The 19,823-nt window shown below is 53.7% G+C and overlaps 7 protein-coding genes across 7 annotated transcripts; 4 read left to right on the forward strand and 3 right to left on the reverse strand.

Annotated features, from left to right (window-relative positions):
• Positions 1 to 280: 280 nt before the first annotated feature.
• MAM_00646 (Acyl-CoA dehydrogenase/oxidase) lies at positions 281 to 2,306 on the forward strand (the record flags this gene model as incomplete). Its single annotated transcript, XM_040819445.1, has 3 exons — positions 281 to 491; positions 569 to 1,558; positions 1,633 to 2,306. The coding sequence occupies 3 exons, from the start codon at positions 281 to 283 to the stop codon at positions 2,304 to 2,306; spliced, it is 1,875 nt and encodes a 624-aa protein (XP_040682710.1).
• Positions 2,307 to 3,772: 1,466 nt separating this feature from the next.
• Positions 3,773 to 4,894, forward strand: MAM_00647 (uncharacterized protein; the record flags this gene model as incomplete). The annotated part of the gene is made up of 1 exon (XM_040819446.1): positions 3,773 to 4,894. The coding sequence occupies one exon, from the start codon at positions 3,773 to 3,775 to the stop codon at positions 4,892 to 4,894; it is 1,122 nt and encodes a 373-aa protein (XP_040682711.1).
• Positions 4,895 to 5,355: 461 nt separating this feature from the next.
• MAM_00648 (uncharacterized protein) lies at positions 5,356 to 6,617 on the reverse strand (the record flags this gene model as incomplete). Its single annotated transcript, XM_040819447.1, has 2 exons — positions 5,356 to 6,177; positions 6,240 to 6,617. 2 exons carry the CDS (start codon positions 6,615 to 6,617, stop codon positions 5,356 to 5,358), a joined length of 1,200 nt encoding a protein of 399 aa, XP_040682712.1.
• A 1,295-nt stretch (positions 6,618 to 7,912) lies between these two features.
• Positions 7,913 to 8,222, forward strand: MAM_00649 (uncharacterized protein; the record flags this gene model as incomplete). Its single annotated transcript, XM_040819448.1, has 2 exons — positions 7,913 to 8,041; positions 8,124 to 8,222. The coding sequence occupies 2 exons, from the start codon at positions 7,913 to 7,915 to the stop codon at positions 8,220 to 8,222; spliced, it is 228 nt and encodes a 75-aa protein (XP_040682713.1).
• A 254-nt stretch (positions 8,223 to 8,476) lies between these two features.
• Positions 8,477 to 9,411, reverse strand: MAM_00650 (vip1; the record flags this gene model as incomplete). Its single annotated transcript, XM_040819449.1, has 2 exons — positions 8,477 to 9,245; positions 9,332 to 9,411. The coding sequence occupies 2 exons, from the start codon at positions 9,409 to 9,411 to the stop codon at positions 8,477 to 8,479; spliced, it is 849 nt and encodes a 282-aa protein (XP_040682714.1).
• Positions 9,412 to 13,821: 4,410 nt separating this feature from the next.
• MAM_00651 (Aminotransferase class-III) lies at positions 13,822 to 14,181 on the reverse strand (the record flags this gene model as incomplete). Its single annotated transcript, XM_040819450.1, has 1 exon — positions 13,822 to 14,181. One exon carries the CDS (start codon positions 14,179 to 14,181, stop codon positions 13,822 to 13,824), a length of 360 nt encoding a protein of 119 aa, XP_040682715.1.
• Positions 14,182 to 15,509: 1,328 nt separating this feature from the next.
• On the forward strand, positions 15,510 to 16,998 carry MAM_00652 (monooxygenase; the record flags this gene model as incomplete). The annotated part of the gene is made up of 3 exons (XM_040819451.1): positions 15,510 to 16,127; positions 16,239 to 16,850; positions 16,927 to 16,998. The coding sequence occupies 3 exons, from the start codon at positions 15,510 to 15,512 to the stop codon at positions 16,996 to 16,998; spliced, it is 1,302 nt and encodes a 433-aa protein (XP_040682716.1).
• Between the last annotated feature and the right edge of the window lie 2,825 nt (positions 16,999 to 19,823).

A 19,823-nucleotide genomic window follows, 5' to 3' on the forward strand; every position in this document is an offset into this window, starting at 1 on the left:
CGAACTCGGGGCACAAAGCACTCATCTCGGTACTGTTGATGCCCTCCGGGACAGACCAACTCATGGGGGATTTTGACTATTCACACATGGTCAGATTTTGTACCTGAACGCGTGTGGCGACTACCTAGGGCTTTGTGTAACTCGCCGGCAAGATGGTCAACTGCGTCCGCGGGAGCAATCGCACACCCAATGCATACGGCTTCGGCTTTGTCTCTGCCCCTGCGAGACGTGTTGGTTGAGAAGAAAACAAAAAGAAGAAGAAAAAAATCCCACCGCTGCCATGTCACAGTGTGACAGCCCCCCCATGGACTGCACCATCAAGTTGCTTGAGCTTCCCATCTGGGACGTCAATTCCCATCCCGACAATGGCCGTCCTTCGGAGCAGATTCGACTTTCCTATGAGCGAGCAAGAAGTGTTGTCCGGCACGTCGGAATGACCACCCGGGACATCGTGACACTCAGCCCCAAATTCCGCGGCTTCTTCTCCGACTGTAAGTATCCAGCAAGCAGCCTCCCTGTCTCGGCCAACAAGCCCAGCAGAAACCCGGCTGCCGTTAACGCGGACCAGTCCTCGGGACGGCTGACAGTGTCGTCGCCACGATCCTCAGCACACATTGGAACCTCTGTATGGGAACCATCGCCGCCTACGCCGCCGATGACCACGCCGACTCGTACGCGCGTCGAGTCCTCCTGGAGCTGGAGGAGTTTCGATCCGTCGGCGAGTTCATGCTGGCCGAGGTTGCACACGGCCTCGACGCACGCAAGCTGGAAACCACCGCCACCTACAACCACGACGGCTCATTTGACTTGCACACCCCAAGTCCCACGGCTGCAAAATGCACGCCCTCGACCTCCCCGGAAGCTGGCGTGCCCCGGATCGCCGTCGTGTTCGCGCAGCTGGTTGTGGACGGAGAGCGAAGGGGAACCCGTCCCTTCATCGTGCGTCTTTGTGACGCCGACGCCATGACTTCAGGGTTATGTTCACGCCCGTTGCCCCCCCTCAAGGGCCCGAAACATGTCCAGCACCGTGTTACCATGTTTAACCATGTCCGGCTGGAGCCGGCGGCGCTCCTGGGAACTTTGGAGGCCGCCAAGGATCTGCAAGGAGAACTTTCCCTCCAAGTACATCGACAAACGGTCGCGACCTTGTGCCTGTCTATGCGTCTTATTCCTGTCCTCAGGGTCGCCGCCTTCATGTTGGGGAGATGCGGCGAGCGTCGACAGCCAGCAGGTCCCGAACTGACCGAGAAAATACCTGCGACGAGCTTGACTACACGGCATGGCCCTGTATTGGTGGCATCGACATTGTCATCGGTTCTAGAGGCATACGCGGCGATAGCTTGGGGAGACTTTTGCCGCGCAGAACAGCCCCCGCTTCGCGATGGCCTTGCCTGCATCTTCAAGGCGGCTGCAGCGATCGATGGTCAGTCCATCTTGGACGAGATGGCTGAAAGATGTGGTTGGCAGGGCCTGTGCTCGCTCAACCAGATTGCAGACCTGGCGTCTGCGGTCCGTGGCAGCTCAATTGCAGAGGGCGACTATTTGGCTCTCTGCAGTCGTAAGTACATGACGAATGGGGAGCTGAAGCCGGATGATAGGGCTGTGCAACGTGCTAAGACAACTAATTCACAGGGCTTGTTTTGGAGCTGCTTCTTGGAAGATGCAGCATCCCAAAGGCTAGAAATCCGACATCACTGCTTGCCAGGCACGAGTACGGCGTTTGGAGGGAAGCAGCAGGCCAAGCAAAGGCCATTATGGGCACGGAAGGCAGCAACCGCAACGAGCTGTTGGACGCCATGATTCTGCTGCGATGTCGAAAGCTGGTCCAGGCAGTCGGGCACAGGATGGCGTATGAAGCGGCCCTGGAATCGAGCACGGTGACCGTCGAGATGCTTCGGCTCTACGAGGCAACCTGCATGCTGAAGGACCCCGGCTGGTACGTTGAGAACACCAAATTCACCTCGTCAAAGCTGGACGAGCACCATGCCATGGCTGTGCGTGCGCTACTCCCCAGCCTGGACAAGTTGCTGGATGAAAGCGGTGCGGCGGCCTGGGTAACATCACCTATCCTGAGCGAACAGCGTTGGACAGACTTTGTCGGGAAGCTCGCTGAATACAACTCGGGCAGCGGCAGCAGCAACGCCGAGACCATGAACGGTTGTGTTTGGGACAACAACAATCATGTCACTGTGTCCGAACCAGCTGATGGAGAGTCACGGAACCTTGAAGGATCTTTGGAGCTGGATAAGTTGAGGGCTTCCCGGAGAGTACCCAGCTTCGCGTCTAGGCAGTGCAATTGTCTATAAATGCGGATCGAACTGACGCAAGGCCACGGTGGGTGATTGCTTTGTGTCATGCACATGTCACATGAGGAAACCTGGAGGCCTTTTGGTCTGCGAGAGCAGTAGCACCTCTCTCCATGTCCTCCAGAATACCAAACTTGACATGGCTTGGTCGTCTTCGACTTGTTGAGGCCACGGCTCGCTTGGCGGGCGTTCATGTCAAAGTGAGTGATGAACCTTGACAAGCTTGTGCCTCGTGGCTGTTTGACTTGAGCCACTGGCTGCGTGGACAAGCAAGAGTTGAACGTGTGTCAAAGTCCAGCCCAAGTTGTCAGTAGGCACGCGTGTCCCCGAACACGCACCAGAACGGCATCATCTCGTCATCCCGTATCCGCAGTGTGAGCTGCTGGCCCTCCCCCACGTCGAGGCAGTCCAGGGATGTCGTCCCAAGCTCACCCTCCTGCGCAGGAGGCGACGCCAGCTGAAGTGCCGTAGACGAGACTGTCGTCTGGGCTATTTCATATTGATGCCGGCGCGTGCCCAGGCAAGCCGCTGGTGTGAGAGAGCCCAGGGGCGCTGAACTGTGCGGGTGGACGTGGACTTCAAGGCGACGCCACCGGCATGGCATATAGCAGGTTGTAATTGCATCGCCATCACTTGGGGCCGGGGACTCAGTATTGAAGCGGCAGATGAGAGATGAACCATGAGATCCGGATGCTCTGGCTCCTGGCGCCTGGTAGGTAGCCGACTTGGTGCAAGCCGTATAGATCAGCTCTCTCCATGCCCCAGACGACGGCATCTTGTCTCATTGAGGTTGTCGCCATTGTGCAAAGGAGCTCGAGTCTTGCAGAGAGACTGAGAAGAGCAACTCGTCTGAGCGTGGAACCGAATTCTGACAAAGCTAAGGGCCACCCACCCCTTTTTGTGCATGGAAGAGACGAGGCCAAGTGCCGGGTACGGAGTTTGTACGGGGTTCTGGGTGATATCACCGAGTAGCTGCGACTTGAGCCTCTGGATCGGGAAACGTCAACTTCAAGACTCCAAGCCAAAGATGTCGACGATGCACATCCATGCTGCCGCCACGCTCAACACTGGCCGTCCAGCTCGAGTCCCGACAGAATCACGCCAAACGTACAGCCTGTATTCGGTAGCTCTTGAATAATAGAATAACCCACATCCAACTCTGCACCCCCGGCGATCCTGCGACGAGGCAGTTTCTGAGAGTCAAGCCGCCAAGAGCGCTTGTCGCAGAACCCGCGTGAAATAAGCACATTGTAACCATATCCTATAAAAGAGTAATGCCCATGAAAATGCCAAGGAATCATCACAAGTGAGGACGCAGCGCCCGCCTCGACGCAAAAGCAGCCAGCCATATATATTCTCAACCCACCACGCATTCCGTAGACCTCAGCACCTGATACGTAGGCTCGCCATCTCAGCAGCCTGATGGGGCCACACAACTCACGCGATGGATGGCATCAAGAGACGCCATGAACCTCCCCAGTCGACCTGTGGCCGCTACATATGCGCACCGCGAGCCGTTGTCAGCGTACGCTCACTTCCGCCTCAACCCAGCCCGCCATCGAGTTACAGACACCTCGGACCATTCCTATCGAGCGTCAACACAAAATGCCGCGCCACCTCTCATCTCCGGCCTCACTCCCAACCGCGGTGTTGCTTCTCCTCTCGTCGCGGCGCGTTCCGCGGCTCACCGCCCCCCCTTGCCGGCACTGCATCTTGTTAGAGCCATCTGTAAGACTTCACAATCTCCTGCCGCCATGTCCAGGACGGAAACCCCCAGGTGGCCACCGCCCGCTAGCCTTTCATCCTTCTTCCCCAACCGCCTCCTCGCTTCCCTCTTTGCCCGCTCCCCAACACGCTCTCCGCCTCGCAGCACGTCGCCCCGGCCAGGCCTCCCCGAACTGGCATCGCCAAACGCGAGTCCGAATCCGAACCCGACCCTCTGGGAGCAAGTCAAAGCCACAATGGACAAAGAGGAGTACTTCCGGCAAAAGTCCAGAGCCGCAGACCTCCAGATCAAAGGGCACACGCGCGAGATCGCAGCCCTCAAACGGCAGCTCGCAGACAAAGACAGAGCCATGGAGCGGCAGAAGCGCAGGCAAAAGTCGCTCGAAGAAAGCCTCCGGCAAGCCAGGCTCGCCGAGCGCGAGGCAAGGCGCCGCGGCGAGTCCGCCGACAGGCTCCGCCACGAGTTGCAGGACAGCAAGCACGAGTCCAGGCGGTACCGGACCGCGCTGGCCGCTGCCTTCAAGCTCATCGACGACCTGAGCGACAAGACCACCCTCGCCCGACTCCTCGAGCAGACGGACCGCCAGCTGTCCAGGAGCAGCTGCGCCAACAGCACGCCGGTGAGGCAGACGTTTGAAAACGTGGCGCCCGCCTCGTGGGCCTCGGTCAAGGCCGAGGAGAGCAGTGATGACGACGACGGCTCCAGAGGAGCCTTTGGCCGAGACAACACCGCAATGCCAGGGACACCCATGAAGCGCCAAGCGGGAGAAGACTGGTCCGGTGAGGACAGCGACTACGCGCCGTTGGCCAAGACGAGACGGATTGGGGGTAGGAGTCCCCGTAAGATTGTCCTGGAGGAGTAGACGAGTCGGGTTGGCTTGTTTTGTCTGCCAGCTTGAAGGACCTATTGGATTAATGGAGCAGTTTGCTATACCAAGCTTTGAGGCGTATTTGGCACATACACGTTGCACAACCATGGCGGAAACTTGCAGACGGGCACCGAAGAAATGTACCGAAGACTGGCGTGTTTATGCTGGTAATTACGACATCAGCCGCGCAATTGGGGCTTGAAAATATCGTGAATACAAACGAAATCACTAAAAACCCAACCAACCGCTTGCTAACAAGTGTTCCATTATAACAAGAATGGTTCTGCCAACCGTTCCAAGGCTCCTCGGGGGAAAAAAAGGGTTTTGACAACCTCACCTAGCTGGTGCCGTCAACGCCATTCCTCTCCTATCCATCCATGCCCGTGTGCGTGGAATTCCGAAATTTTGTCTCGGTGGTACGGCTGCATCGTCCCCAAATACCCGGGTCACCAAGTCTACTGTCGCTGCTGTCCTGCCAAGCCGGAGCTTGCAGCACTCTCCCCAACCTTGACCTCGTCATCAGGCACCCCTACGGCAACACTAGTAACGCTCTGCGAAGTCATGCCACGTTCGCGCTCTGGTCGTTGAGGAACGGTGCTATCGCGAGGACCGGCAATGCTGACACCCCCCGACGGGGCAACGCTGACGCTGGCCGTGGTACTAACACTGTCGCTTCGAGGGCGGGCAACTTCGGTTGACCGGCGAGTCTGAACCATTCTTTCCAACTCTCTAATGCGTCTCTTGAGTGTCTCGTTTTCCTTTTTGGCCGACTCGAGCTCGTTCCTATAAAACGCAGTTTCTTCAAATCGCATCGTTGCGGGCATAAGACCTGGGCTCATTTGATCCGCGAGGCTTCCGCTACCAGGAGTAGCGGCGACTGAACTCATAGCAACAGACGTTGGGTGCGGAACGCGCTGGCTGTGAAAGTAACTCGACGGATCCAAAGCACTTGGCTGGGGACCGGGAGAGTTGGTTCGGCTAATTCGGGAGTGCGAACTTTGTCGGGAAAGCGGGATAGACTGTGCAGGTCGTGGAACGGCATGTCTGGCCTCGTACGAAGAAGCGAGCTGCTGTAGCCCATGATTCTGAGAAGCAGACGACGAATTACGGTGGTGTCGACGAGTGGTGGGGATGGTAAATCCCGAGCCGGAGAGGAGAGAGGATTCAGTAATAGGATCGTGAGTTGAGGCTGAAGCAGACGTCGAAGAGGCGTTGGAAACCACGGACGCATTTTGAGCAGCTCGAAGGAGGGAAAGCTCGCGTGTCAATCGATTCACCTAGGAAAGACGGGTCAGACTACACCACACCAAGGTCCGACGGTTCGTCCGACGGGACGTACTACTGCCTCCTGCTCCTTCTCAAGCTGCATATGCAGCTCGGACGCAGTCAAAGGACGTGGATGCCTCAATGGCCCTGGGCCAGGCCCAACAGACGCATCGCCGGACAAGTGCAGCGGTTGAGGTTGCATGGGCTGGGCGGCAGCGAACTGAGGCGAAGCGGGCAAGGAGGCTCCGTGAGGCTGGCTCAAGCTGGCACTACGGCTGTGGGCGTGGCTCAGGGCATTCTGGTTCGAGGGGAGAATATTAATCGACGACGGCGGCGACGGCGACGCCACGGGGGGATGTGAATGCGGAGGAGGAGCCATTTGGTGCGACGACTGTCGACGAGAGAGAGCGAGAGAATGCGGCGACGGAGGGACCGAGTTGAGATCGGGCATGGCTCGAGGGGAGCCAGAAGCCAACCCTTCAGTGTTGAGCAGGAGCAAAGGCACGAGCAAGGCTGAAGGAGAGGCAATGACGACAACTGGTGGCCTTGGTTCGGTCGCGTCTTGTCTTTGCTCAGCTGCAGAGAGTGGACGGAACAAGCACAGCCAACGGCAGAAATGAGCAACAGCCAAGCCCAACACACATACACGCACAAAGGGGAAGAAAAAAAAAGTTCCCGTGCATGAAGGGAGACGCACTGCGGTGTGGTGGTTGCGTCGTCTCCCGCTGGTGTGGTCAGAAGTCAGATTGAAATGGTTTGTTTGTAAGTAAGTCGATATGTGGTCCGGGTTCAGAGGAGAGATGGAAGTGGGGACCGCCTGAATGACCAAGTGCCCTGTGCGGAGCAGATGCACTACGTACTCCGTGTCTATCCATCCACTGCAGCTTGTCGTCTGATTATTAGCGAGGTGCCATCTGGTCTGAGGGGGCCAGCCCGGCTCCAGCTGGCACATGGACAACGGCAGCTGTCAACCGGCCAAGTACCACTGACATTCCATCAATGCTTCACCACAAAACTTTAACCGCTGCATACTGGCGTCCCCCGGTAAGCAAATAATGAATGATGATGCCCATGGCATGAAAACAACCGTCAACAGCGCCCACCGAGCGACAACCCGGGCCCCGTGACAAGGGCCAGCATGAAAATCATTCACGGCGGATATTCATGCCACAGCATCCTCAATGCTTCATCAACTCGCAACCGCAATGCATCATGTGAGTAATGCATACTCCCGACTTGGCCTTGGCCTTTGTCCAGCGCCGGAGGCTCTGGAGCTCTGGACCTCTGGACCTCTGGACGCCAGACGACAAGCTCCCTCACATCCCCCGACCCGACGACGACTCTTTGCCGGCGACGGTACGAGCAATAACATGAACTCGCATACGGAGTACCGGGCGGACTCTTCTCGTCGCGTCCACAGCTCCACTGTTGGAAAAAAAAGTTGGAAAAAGAGGAGAAAAAGACGTCATGGCAAACGTCTACCCGTCATCTTGACGTGCGCACCACACCTCCGTGCGTTGCAGCCAGACTAGCCCGCAGAAATGCCCGGCGTCATGTACTCTCGAAAAAAACATGACGGCATGGAAGAACGGGCACAGAGGAGGGTCACCATGTAAAATAAATACCCAAACACCCCAAACACCTCACGTGTAAAGGAGCCATCCACAGCCCGACAAACGCCCTCCTCTCCTGTCCCGAGTGACGAGCATAATTTGCAAGAATACAAACCAATTACACAACTTGATCATGCCCGAGGGAAAACAGTCGCCGCCTCCGGAGCGCCAGACCGGCAAACAGCTGCACGATCCTCCCGCCAAGGGGACTGGACTAGAGCAAGTCGATGACAAGGGCGACAAGATGAAGGCCGAGCTAGAGGTATGATTGGGCCGACTTTTGATAATATGCGTCTCCCCTGCGCTGCATCTATCAAAAAACCTACTCATGCCGTTTGCTACAGAATCTGCCATCCAACCCCAAGGCACCGATGGATGAGCATCTTGAAGAAAAGTTCTCAAAGGAAACGGGGAACCCGGTTGGCGCACGTATTCAGAAATGAAAACGCAAAAGGGGCGTCACCAGTTTTACGGTACAGTGCTAGATCGTACACGAAATACACGAATACACAGATTGGGGGAAAAAAAGATACTTTCTCAGACGAGGTAATAGCCATCGTGATAGATTGCATATTCTGGTCGTTCAGTTTTCCACGCCTACATCCACGTGCGTTGTTTGCGTCAAAAGAAAATCAATTTCGCACATCGTCCCATTCCCAATCTAGCCCCTTGACTCATCGGTAAACCTGTCCAGCATCTACCCAGTCTTGTCGTCTACAGGCTTGGTGGCAGGAATAGCTTCGGTAGGCGCAGTAGCGGCAGGGGTAGTTGTGGCCGGCGCACCTCCCGAAGTGGCGCTGGCGCTGGCGGTGGCGGGAGTAGACTCCTTGGGGGCCTCCTTGCCCAACACTCTCTCCAACCCGGCGGCCTTGTAGGCGCTTCCGCCGTGCTCCTGCTTCTTCAGGTCGGCGAGACGTCGGGCCTCGGCGTGGATATCCTGCACCTGGCGCGAGCCGTCGGTGTAAAACTTGACAATCTTCTTTCCCGTCGGGTGGTTGCTGGCCTTTTCAAAGTAGGAGCCGATGCCGGTCAGGAAGCTGTTGGCGCGCTGGGAGATGCCGTAGTTGGTGTCGGCAGCCTTGGCGCGATCCGTCGCATGGTACTTTTGGTCGATCTGCTGGATAGTGCTGAGGAAGCGGCTGGACACGTTGTGCTTGGTGTCGAGCTCGATGGCGCGCTCGAGGGCGGCGTCACCGACCACGTAGCCGTGGGCGAGATACTCGGCGAGGATGCGAGCGCGGGGCTTCTCCTCCTGCGTGATCTCGTCCGAGTCGCGGTCCGCTTTGGCGTCGTGGTGGCCCTCGTCGTCGGTGGTGGAGCCGGAGCTGGTGACGATGATGTGGTTTGGCCCAAGCTTGGTCTTGTTGAGGAGGAGAGCAGTCTTCATGGCCGTCTCCTTCTCGAAGGTGACGTCGGCGCGCTTGGTGTCGCCTTCTTGGGTGACTTGGAAATCGGCAATCTTACCACTAGAGAGAGAGAGAGGGGGTGGCGTCAGAGACTCATGCCGTCCATGGTCGAGCGCTGGCTCCGTCGTGAGAGGCAGGAAGCTTACCAGAAGCTGAAGAAGTTCTTGATCTCTTGGTCGCTTGTCGCGGCTGCGATGTTCTGGACGTTAACCGTTGCGGCGGCCATGGTGTATTATTACCCCGCTGTTGAAGGGAGTCTTGGGGACGGACAGCTCTGAATTTATGAAGAAGGATGAGTGTGTGTGTGTTTGTGTCGGTAGCGCCGTGGATGGTTGTCACAGGAAAAAATGGTAGATGCGAATACCAGCTGCTTCTTCTTCAGGGTGGATAAAAAAATGTCTGATTCGGCAAAACGAGTACGAATGAGATGAGAGGGAGAAGGCTTGAACAGGAGCGATGGTTTTAAGCAGGCACCCGTCGGTGCTCATGAGCGGGGCGGATGGCGACGTCATCAACGACCGTGGCTCTGAGTACTCCTACACACACCAGAAACATGTGAAACTGGACGCGGATGTCTACTCCGTACTCCGTACTACCAGCAGGTACCTGGTACCTGAGTGTCCACTTACCTACTTACGTAACGTTATGACTTCGGCTGCGCGACTGTGTCAATGTCAAGGCCAGTCGCGGCGCTCTGTCTGCGGCTACGATGCAAGGGACGGCCAAATGCCGCACACTGCATACTTGCAACGCCGCTTCATGCCTTTCTTTGCGTGTGCAAAGGCCCCAAGATGTCTGGAATTATTAGACTAGCATTCTAGCCGATAGGAACGGTGGCAGTAGGAGGCACCGTGGCGTTGCGAATCAACGATATGCCTACTTGAAGTCTTGGATCTACTGACGACCAACTACTCAAGTACACGATAGCTGCTGCAAGAGATTTTGTGGTTTATACTTGTTTCTCAAGAGGTAGTAGCAGTTACCAACTTTCTGCCAGACAGCCTTGGGAACCTTGCTTGATGGACGGGATGAGCGAGCACGTCAATGTGAGCAACAAGCTGCAGGCTGAGTGTTGCGAGGCCGCCTGGCACTGCTCACATGAATTCGCCGCAACACACAGAAGTACGAAAGCCACTCGAGCACTCGACCGAAACCGTACTTGCGTACTTGAGATAGCTACCCGGGTACAGAGCAGGTACTTGGGAGGAAGGTGAATAGATAACGCATCTGGAACTTGATAAGCATGACTGACTGACTATTCGCCCATTCCAGCTTCCAGCAGTAGCAAAGTAGCCATCGCGGCGCAACCACCATTTACTTGCTCTGCATGAGCATCTCGCCCGTGGGCCTTCTTGCCATAGCATCTGAGGTCTGAGAAACAGGGCCTTTTGCTCTTCCATAGACAAAGAATGAGCTCGAAGCCCCCCCGTCCCGGGGTCAACCTCGTGACACGGCGAGCAGCGTCACTGGGACCGCCCGATTCTGCCGCAGATGCAGTCGATCGGTCAAGTCAAGCCTTCGCAGTTGCCACGATCAACAAAACCTACACCACCGTGCATAATGTCAAACCTTCGGCCATCAACCATGTCCCAAATCCCAGATGGCGGTGACTGCGGTCCATTCTTCACCGCAGAGTCGCTTGCAACCGGGAAGTTACCTTGACCCTTGCCTCTGGGGTGGGTTGGGATGACGCCGCATACAAAGGACACGGTTGCGAGATTACAAACAAACCTTGACGACGACACGAAGTGACCCCGGCGAACCGGGACATGATATCGGATCGGTCCATAAAAGTTGACAGCGCGAATACATCGTTGAACGGCCCGGCCAGGCCACGTGGCCCTTTCAAACGTACGTGATGAACGACTTGCAGTCATCTCATCAACTTGGCCAAGTAAACTCGGGACGGGACGGCCGATGCGCCAACCTGCCAGCCTGCCTGCCCGATGCGGAGTACTACAATAAATAATAATAACGTTAGTACGTACCGCACCCGCTAACGTCCCCCCTGGGCCAGCCTCAGACACCGCTGATACACTCCCCATGCCACCCGCCCGCAAAAAAAACGCACCGCCCTGGCATCCCAACCTCACTTTTGGACCGTCCCAACATGCCAACGCCCCAGTCCGCCCTACCCACGGATTCCCTGCCGAGCAGTGCCACCGGCCAGCGACCCAGTTTGCCAAATGCCAGTCAGTGTCACCGCCAAAAGTCGTCTGTGGGCTGATTGACAATTTTCAGCTTGAAAAATCGAGACCGCCGGTAGCTGCTCGCTCCGGGTCTTCATTCTCCGTTGCGCTCCATGGCCTCGGCATCGTCAATGTCCCTGGACATTAGCACGACATAACCGTCCTGCCCCTCGTCCACGTAGTTGTCGGTGCGGGCACAGCAGGCTCTCTCTTTCTGTTTCCCCTTTCATGCGGCGGGCAAACGCGCTGCCTCGCTCCACAGGTGAGGAGAAGTCCTACTTGCATTTGGACTGGAGTTCCCTGATACATCGGCGCAAAATAACCACGAGTGTACGGTCCTTTTTCTTCTAACCCTTTTCTCTGATAGCTCTCCGTTTTTGCAAATAAACGTCCGTCCCGAAACGTCGCCTCCACCGTCACGGCAGCTGCGGGCCAATGTCCACGTCTCCAACTGGCGACAGAATAATGGCCGTCTTCCTCAAGAACCACACCGCATATGACGAAGACAGAATTCTCAACCTCATCTGGTTCGGCCTCGTCGGCCTCCAAGTAATAATTATCGTGAGCGTCGCCGCTCAAGCCGCAAGGCACTGCCTACAGCGCTATTTTCAACAGAGACGGAAGCAAATGTTGCCTTGAGTTGTCTTTTTTCTCTTTTTTTTTTTTTTTTTTTTTTTTTTTTTTTTTTTTTTTTTTTTTTTTTTTTTTTTTTTTTTTTTTTTTTTTTTTTTTTTTTTTTTTTTTTTTTTTTTTTTTTTTTTTTTTTTTTTTTTTTTTTTTTTTTTTTTTTTTTTTTTTTTTTTTTTTTTTTTTTTTTTTTTTTTTTTTTTTTTTTTTTTTTTTTTTTTTTTTTTTTTTTTTTTTTTTTTTTTTTTTTTTTTTTTTTTTTTTTTTTTTTTTTTTTTTTTTTTTTTTTTTTTTTTTTTTTTTTTTTTTTTTTTTTTTTTTTTTTTTTTTTTTTTTTTTTTTTTTTTTTTTTTTTTTTTTTTTTTTTTTTTTTTTTTTTTTTTTTTTTTTTTTTTTTTTTTTTTTTTTTTTTTTTTTTTTTTTTTTTTTTTTTTTTTTTTTTTTTTTTTTTTTTTTTTTTTTTTTTTTTTTTTTTTTTTTTTTTTTTTTTTTTTTTTTTTTTTTTTTTTTACTTCATTTTCAGTTTTGCGAAGCGTTTTTTGTCGGAGCTATGGAACAGGTGTTGGGGTTCAAAAGGGTCGGTTATGGTCCGGGAGACTGACTGGTTGTCCGCTTAATACTGGCATTTCATGTTTTCCTGACGGAGTTTTTGCATTGGCCTTAAGTGATGGCCTGGCGCCCGCTGTATGGAATAGGTCCTTTTCCCCCCGAAATGTCACCGTCTTTATTCTGCCTATTCCGCAACTGCTAATTTTCAAAATGACTGACCGTGAAAGTCAGATCCAAGCCGTGTCGCTGCTTTGATACAGTAGGTAGCGTGCCTTCTGTCTCGGCGAATGCTCTCTCCAGGATTGCGAGGCCATGTTCAACCTGGCTCTCCGTCACCGTGATAGGGGGCGCAATTCTAAATGTGCCACCAAAGCTTGGATGACTGCTCAAATTCGCCCACAGCCCGAGCTCGTACTCGCGGTCTCCAACCCTCCTGGCCAGGTCCAATCCCCCGCGTCTTGCTCTCGCGGTCCGTCACAACCTCGACGCCAGCCATTAGGCCTCTCCCGCGAACTTGGCCAATGCAGCCATATCGGCTGTGTAGCTTCTGCAGGCCGCGGTGCAGTATCTCACCACACTTCCTAGAATGCTCTATCAGACCATCTCGGAACAGGATCTCGAGGACCTTGTCGCCAACAGCAGCCGGGAGGGGGTCATTGATGAGTCGTGTAAAAGAAAAGGCCCTTTCTCCGCGGCTGCCATGGCGACCTCATCACTGGTTACTACGGCACTCAGGGGGAGGCCGTTGCCCAAGGTTTTGGACAAGGTCAAAATGTCCGGCACGACCTCTTCGTGGTTAATGGCAATAAAGTCCTCGCATCTGCCGACGCCGGTCTGGGCTTCATCGACGATTAGGAGCATGCCTCTGGTCTCGCACTGCTTTTTCAAAGCGCGGAGATATCCTGGTGGAAGGACATGCGTGCGGCCGAGCTCTGGATGCACTCGACAATGCAGGCGGCAAGAGAACCGCATGACCGCGAATCAATCATCTTCCATCCATATTCCATTTCTGCCTCCCGATCATGGGAACCATCAGGCTTCCGGGAAATGGACCTGTATGCACTGGGCGCAGGCAGCATATGCATACCTGGCATCAGGGATCCATGGCCTCTTCTGCCAAAATAATACTGGGCTCCGAGTGCTTGGGCCGTCACACCATGCCACGAAGCCCCGGTGCCGACTATCTCAAACTTGCCGGTATATGTCTTTGCCATTCTTATCGCGGCTTCATTGCTCTTCCCTCCAGTGGAGAGGAAAAAGGCTCTGTCTAATCAGGCTGGAAGAGCGCTGCAAAGTCGATCCGCAAGGGAGACTACTGGAGGAGATATCATGCCAGAGAAGAGGTGGTCAAGCTGGCTTGCGTGTTCGGTAATGACTTTGACAATCTCGGGATGCCCATGGCCGAGGAGGCAAGACATTTGTCCCGAGGTCCAGTCCAACACCTTGCGGCCCGACGCCGTGTAGATGTATAAGCCCTGAGAGCCGGTGATGATGTCGGGTTCGAACTTGATGCCATACTCAATGAGGTGTTTCTTAGACTTGGCCACTAGCTCTTTCTCATCGATGTTTTGGTACAATGTTGGTGGCACCTCTTGTTGAGGAGAGTTCTCCGGAGAGTTGCTGGTGATCATATTGTTGCTGACAATCGTCGGAGCCATTCCGGATTGCGGACGAGTAAAACCTGGGTGGGATGCATAGTGGCGGCTACAACCCCAGGCAGGTTGCCCAGACTCAAAAGAAGAAGAAGAGGGGTGGTAAACATGATGAACGGTTTAGAAAGAGCCATGCCAACTGCACCTGTTATAACTAGTTCTCAACATTGCTGCTGGCCTGGACATGAACGGCCGACATCGCATCTATCAGATCCACACGACGTTGCGCAGCACCTGACTGCGAATCTAGATGGCGTAACGGGTTAATTTCACTTCGAGCGGAGGGTCGTTCCTGCCAAACTTGTCTCGTCCTTGGGCCAACTGGGTTGGGTTGACGCGCAAGCCGGCGGAGCTGCCCACGCGACTGCGCTTTGTATTTACATGACCAGAATCCTCACGCACTGAAGCATCCAGGCATGCCCATCGTGGCTTCACCCGCAGTGATAGCGTCCTTTGAAATCCCCGGTCCCTGCTTGATCTTAAAGCGAGGGTGCGAGGTAATGGTATACGGAGCACCTGCCGGCTGGCCGAGGCTCAGCAGATTCTACAGCGGAACACGTGGTCTCAACCTTACACAGCCCACAACATTTCCATATCAGCATGCAACGGATGCCCAGAACGGCCGACCCTGGGCAATGAGACAACAGGTCGCACCCCTTCCTTCCCCCTTTCCTTCTCGGTTTCATCATCTTGATTTTTAAAAACACTTGACGGCAAGCCACGGCTTTGGATCGGAACCCTTCCTCATGCTTGCTTATACTGGACTCTCAATCCAACAGGAGTTGAGTCCTAATGGCATTGACTGATTGACTCGGCGTTCGAGCTAATCCAAATCTTTCAGGAAGCTTGTCCGTGAGACGCTTATGAGCTTCTAATGCTTCGAAAAGCAACACGATTACAAGCTACGGACGATATTTGCGGAAACTGGAAAGAAAGGATAGACTCCGATTTCAATCAATATGTTGAATTCGTGACCAGATTATCCGCCCTTCTGACCGCTCATTCATACGGTGGGGGCAGCGGTTGAACAAAGTACATGAGAGCAAGGGTGCTTACGACGGATGTCACCTTTGACCCGTGCGCCACAATGCTGTGTAACGTGTCGCGGGAGAAGTTTGAGATAACAGCTTTCCCGACTATCGACTATTTAAGATCTGGCCATCGAAATTCCCGAAAGAAAATCTTCCAAAGAAACGTCGTGTTTCGAGTCCATAATCAGTGTGAATAGAGATACTAACAGCATGGCGCCTGCAGCCGATTCTAAATCGCTGAAGCCGTTTGACAAGGTTGGACGGTACATATCGAAAATGCTTGTAGTCTGGTTCCCCTCAACTGACAATGAACAGGTTTTGATTGTGGGAGCCGGTCCAGCAGGCCTGCTGCTCTCTATACTTCTGGCGCAAAGTCATATTCATTCAACTGTATTGGAATCATGGGATCGTGTAGATGAGAGATTGCGCGCGACACAATACGGCGTACCTGCGACGAGGGTATTTCGACGAGCAGGTATCCTTGATGATATTCGGTCAGAAAGCATCGCCAACTTTCCCTACATCTGTTGGCGTAGTGTCCAGACCGGCGAGCTTCTCACCGGAATAGACCTGTCCGTTGTCGAACTAGATACAGATCGGATGACAATACTGCCACTAAATCAAATCTTGCAGATCATGTTACGACACTGCCGAGAAAAATATTCCGACTACATTACGTTGCTCTTCAACCACAAGGTCATTGACATCAAACAAGCCTCAAACTCAGCAACAGCCGTAGTCGAGGTTGGCGGCGAAAGCGAATTCAAACGCACCGTGACGCTTGAGGCACCCTACATTGTTGGGTGCGATGGTGGACAGAGCACTGTACGAAAAACACTTTTCCACAGGGACTGGCCGGGTGAGACGTTTGACAGTCGCTTGCTGGTTCAAAATGTGAGTCCCTGGCTCGTCAACTATATTATTTGATGCGAAAAACAAGGCAACGGCCTCATGTTTTGTCAAGCAGAAATTTAAACTTGGGACAAACTAACTACTCGTTGCTAGGTATACTATCAGGGATTCGCAGACCATGGGTGGGAGGGCGGCAATTACATGATAGATGATGAGTTCTGGGGTCTCATTGCAAAACGAGGCAAAGCCAAGGGCCCAGAGGGGGAACTCTGGCGAGTTACATATGGTGATTCCGCAGCCAACCTATCTGAAGAAGAACATTTGAAACGCCGAGATCTCGCGTTCAAGAAGATGCTTCCGGGACATCCAGATCCAAGCCAATACAAGGTGACGCAGACGGATCAGTTCCGCATTCACAATCGGTGCGTCGAGAAGATGCGCGTGGGCCGTATTTTCCTCGCCGGCGATGCTGCCCATGTCTGCAATCCCTTTGGCGGATATGGTTGTATGGCTGCCGTCCTTGACGTGGCGGGCCTTGCAGAATGCCTCATCGGATACTATGAAGGTAGAGCCGACGAGGATATTCTTGACGCTTATGCAGAAATTCGACGAGAGAAGTTCCTGAAGCTTATCGACAGCCGATCGAGGAAAAACTTGAATCGTATTTCCAAGACAAACGCAGTCACTGCTCTTGAGACGGACCCATTCCTAGCATTGCTCAAAGGCATGGAAGGTAACGCTGACGAGACGAGAAAATTTCTACTGGTACGTATACATATTCTTGACCCAACGCTTCTGTTTCTCGCGAGGAATATTGTCGACTAGTCTAACACGGAAGTAGAAAATCAGTAGCATCGAGTTTGACTTTACCACATTGTACAAGAGCCCCGTCTCAGCAAGAGTGGACCTGTAAGACATCTGGCGGAGATCTCTACTTGCATCATTGACGTGTCCAGAGCTTGCGTTATTTTGGAGAGGAAAGAATACCCCGACATAAATATTATACCAAGTTCTACAAAAAAAATGCCCGATCCATGATTCACAGCTGTTCGGGTAATGGTCGTCCGCTTGTGGCTTGCGCGGGCACGTATATAAATATATTCGGCCGCGCGGGAGCCAGTCACCTGGGTATTCAGATGCGGTTGGCCGACTACCTCCTGTTCTCCGTACAAGTCTTGATATTATGCCGTTATTTCGGGACACTGTCAGCTCTCCCTTCTCCCTTGCTCGACACGCCATTGTCACGACAGTGTCAAGCCATCACCATCACCGCCAGTCAGCTGTCGAAAGACTTGTCCATTTTTTCTCACCTAGCCCTCTCCCAGAGACAGGCGAGGGAAAACCGGCAGGTATGCTGTTGTGTGAAATTGTTCAGCTCGCTGGGGTAAAAACAGAACAACTCAATCCAGCCAGTATAGCCCAAGTCGCCCGCCCTCCTTTTTTCTCTCTCTTGCGCGTCACTCATACCTTGACAGTCGTGGGCATAAGACCTTGTTATTTCCCTGAAGCCTAAACACGAGACAAATCCACTCTTGCCTGCAAGCCCAGTCGGGCTTCAAGAAAGTCGACTTGGCGGTCGTTCAATACGCAGACCTGCATGGCGGGGAAACGAGCTTCGATGCAATGCAACTGTGGCTCCCGGTCCTGTCGACGCACCGCCGCAGGGACTTGTCGAAATCCTTGTCAATGACACGCCGTCTTTGGTCTCGAGCGTCGTTTAATAGACGGGTTGAGAGCGAGGGGAAATACTCCGTAATGATGATGGAGATAGGTGCAGTACAGTGAGTCAGTCCCTTTCCCTCGGTGGCTTCTGTCCGTGTCGGAGCTTCTTTCGAAGCGATGCTGGCCGTGAGCACGTTGTTCCACTGGGTGCTCGGCGTTGGGAATTACAGCAGCTCTAGTATGAAACTTTGAAAAGGGCGTCTTCATGTTGTCCTCGGGGTTCTTCGTCCAAGAATCGGGTAAAGGCGGAGAGTGAAGGAGACATATTGGGTATGCATTGCATCTGTCTGTGCACGATGATATATCCATGTCAGCTGCTACTCAGGCATGTCGGCACGGGGCAACAGCCAGGACTGACTGACTGACTGACTGACTACTGACCCTCTCTCTCTTCAGTCGCACTGGATTGGGCGTTGCTTTGGCTGGTGCTATGGGGACGACATGCAAGGCGGCCGGCGATGGGACGCTGGATGCCGCTCGCGCTGCCGCCACATGTGTCCCTCCGCTACCACCGGCGGGAAGACTGGCGGGTTCGGAAACAATCATATTGTGCGGTCCAATATCCGCTCAGTGTGTATTGTCAGCTTGGCTGGTCTGGGGCTCGGCATTGTGACATGTCGACCAAGACTGGATGGGAGATTGTGGCTGGGACTAATGCCCAGCACGGATCACCATCTTTTGTGCTCCGTACCTGGATGCAGTCTATGCTGGGGACTGGAGCGTCCAGGCTATCCCGTTGCGTCATGATCCTGATTGGCATGGATACGAACCGGTCATGCCAAAACCCATTCGAGGCGAGGCACCGCGTACAGCATGTACGGCTCGGAAAGCGTATCTCTTTCCAACAACTGAGCAGCCGCTCGGATCCGCGAGCCATACCATAGGCACCGTCGCTACGTCTATGAATCAAATACTGTACGTATATAGTTCGCGAGATGGGACAAAAGAGCCTCCATGGTACTCACTGCCCCCAACTTTCCGGATCGTGCATGTCGGGGCCGTGCTCGGGGCATACAGAGCCGCCGCGACGACACTGAATTCTGACAGGCAACCAGCTACGTGAGCAGGCACAAGGTGACGTTGTGCTTGCTTGAGGGTCGCCGTTCAACATGGCTAGTATACGGAAGGAGGAGGCAAGAAGTATAGAATTCGACTAGAACAGGCACAAGGCCATCGCGTGCTATACTATAGCTACCCAGGTAGTATAATGTGCTGCAGCACGTTAGTGACACGTGTGCGACGTGGACTACGCTTGTCAGCAGGCAAACCTATGATGCCCCAGTCCGTGACCATCTCGGGTCTTCCCGTCCATCCATTGCAGCAAGCAGGCTTTGGGGAGTTATACAGGCATCGGAAAGCCGTCGATCCGGCATGGCCGACGGCTACCTAGGTCTTTGGTGTAGTTACAATGAAGGGCAAGAGGAGTCAGTCCGGCCATGACGAGGACGGAGAAGCCCCTTTGATCCCGGCGCACATTGTGCATGGATGGGCTGTCTCGAGTCTCGACTCTAGCCTATTCGCGTCCAGGCTGCGTCAACCCCTCCCCCATCAGCTCGAGTCGATCCCAGCCATGCGCGTGCTGCGGCTTGCACTAACCAGAAGCCGATGACGTCCGGGCGTCGTCGGGCAACACCAGTCCTTGTTGGATGAGATTTGGTGAAGCCCTCGTTTTGTGGTCCGGTCCGGTCTGGTCTGGTCTTGTACTCGTCGTCACCTGATACTCGGTATGCCGTAGTCGGTACCTAGGCCAGGCGACCGCGGGACCAAGCCATCGGGAGACCGAGTGCCCAGCCAAGTCCGCATGGCGCATGTACCTCTCTAACGTGCTTGAAGTTGGCAGTACACCACAATCGAAGTCACTCACCTACCTGATTAGGCAGCCAAGGCAGGTCCTGCATAGTTCTTGCCCTGTACGCAATGCTAGCGCGCCCATGACATCTGGGACTAGTTGACGTCTCCTTTGTCTTCTGCTTGAGTTCAATTTTTTGATGTTTGGTCTTTTGTTTCATCTGTAGA

Source organism: Metarhizium album, assembly GCF_000804445.1.
Source record: "Metarhizium album ARSEF 1941 chromosome Unknown scaffold_1, whole genome shotgun sequence".
Taxonomy (NCBI): Eukaryota; Fungi; Ascomycota; class Sordariomycetes; order Hypocreales; family Clavicipitaceae; genus Metarhizium; species Metarhizium album.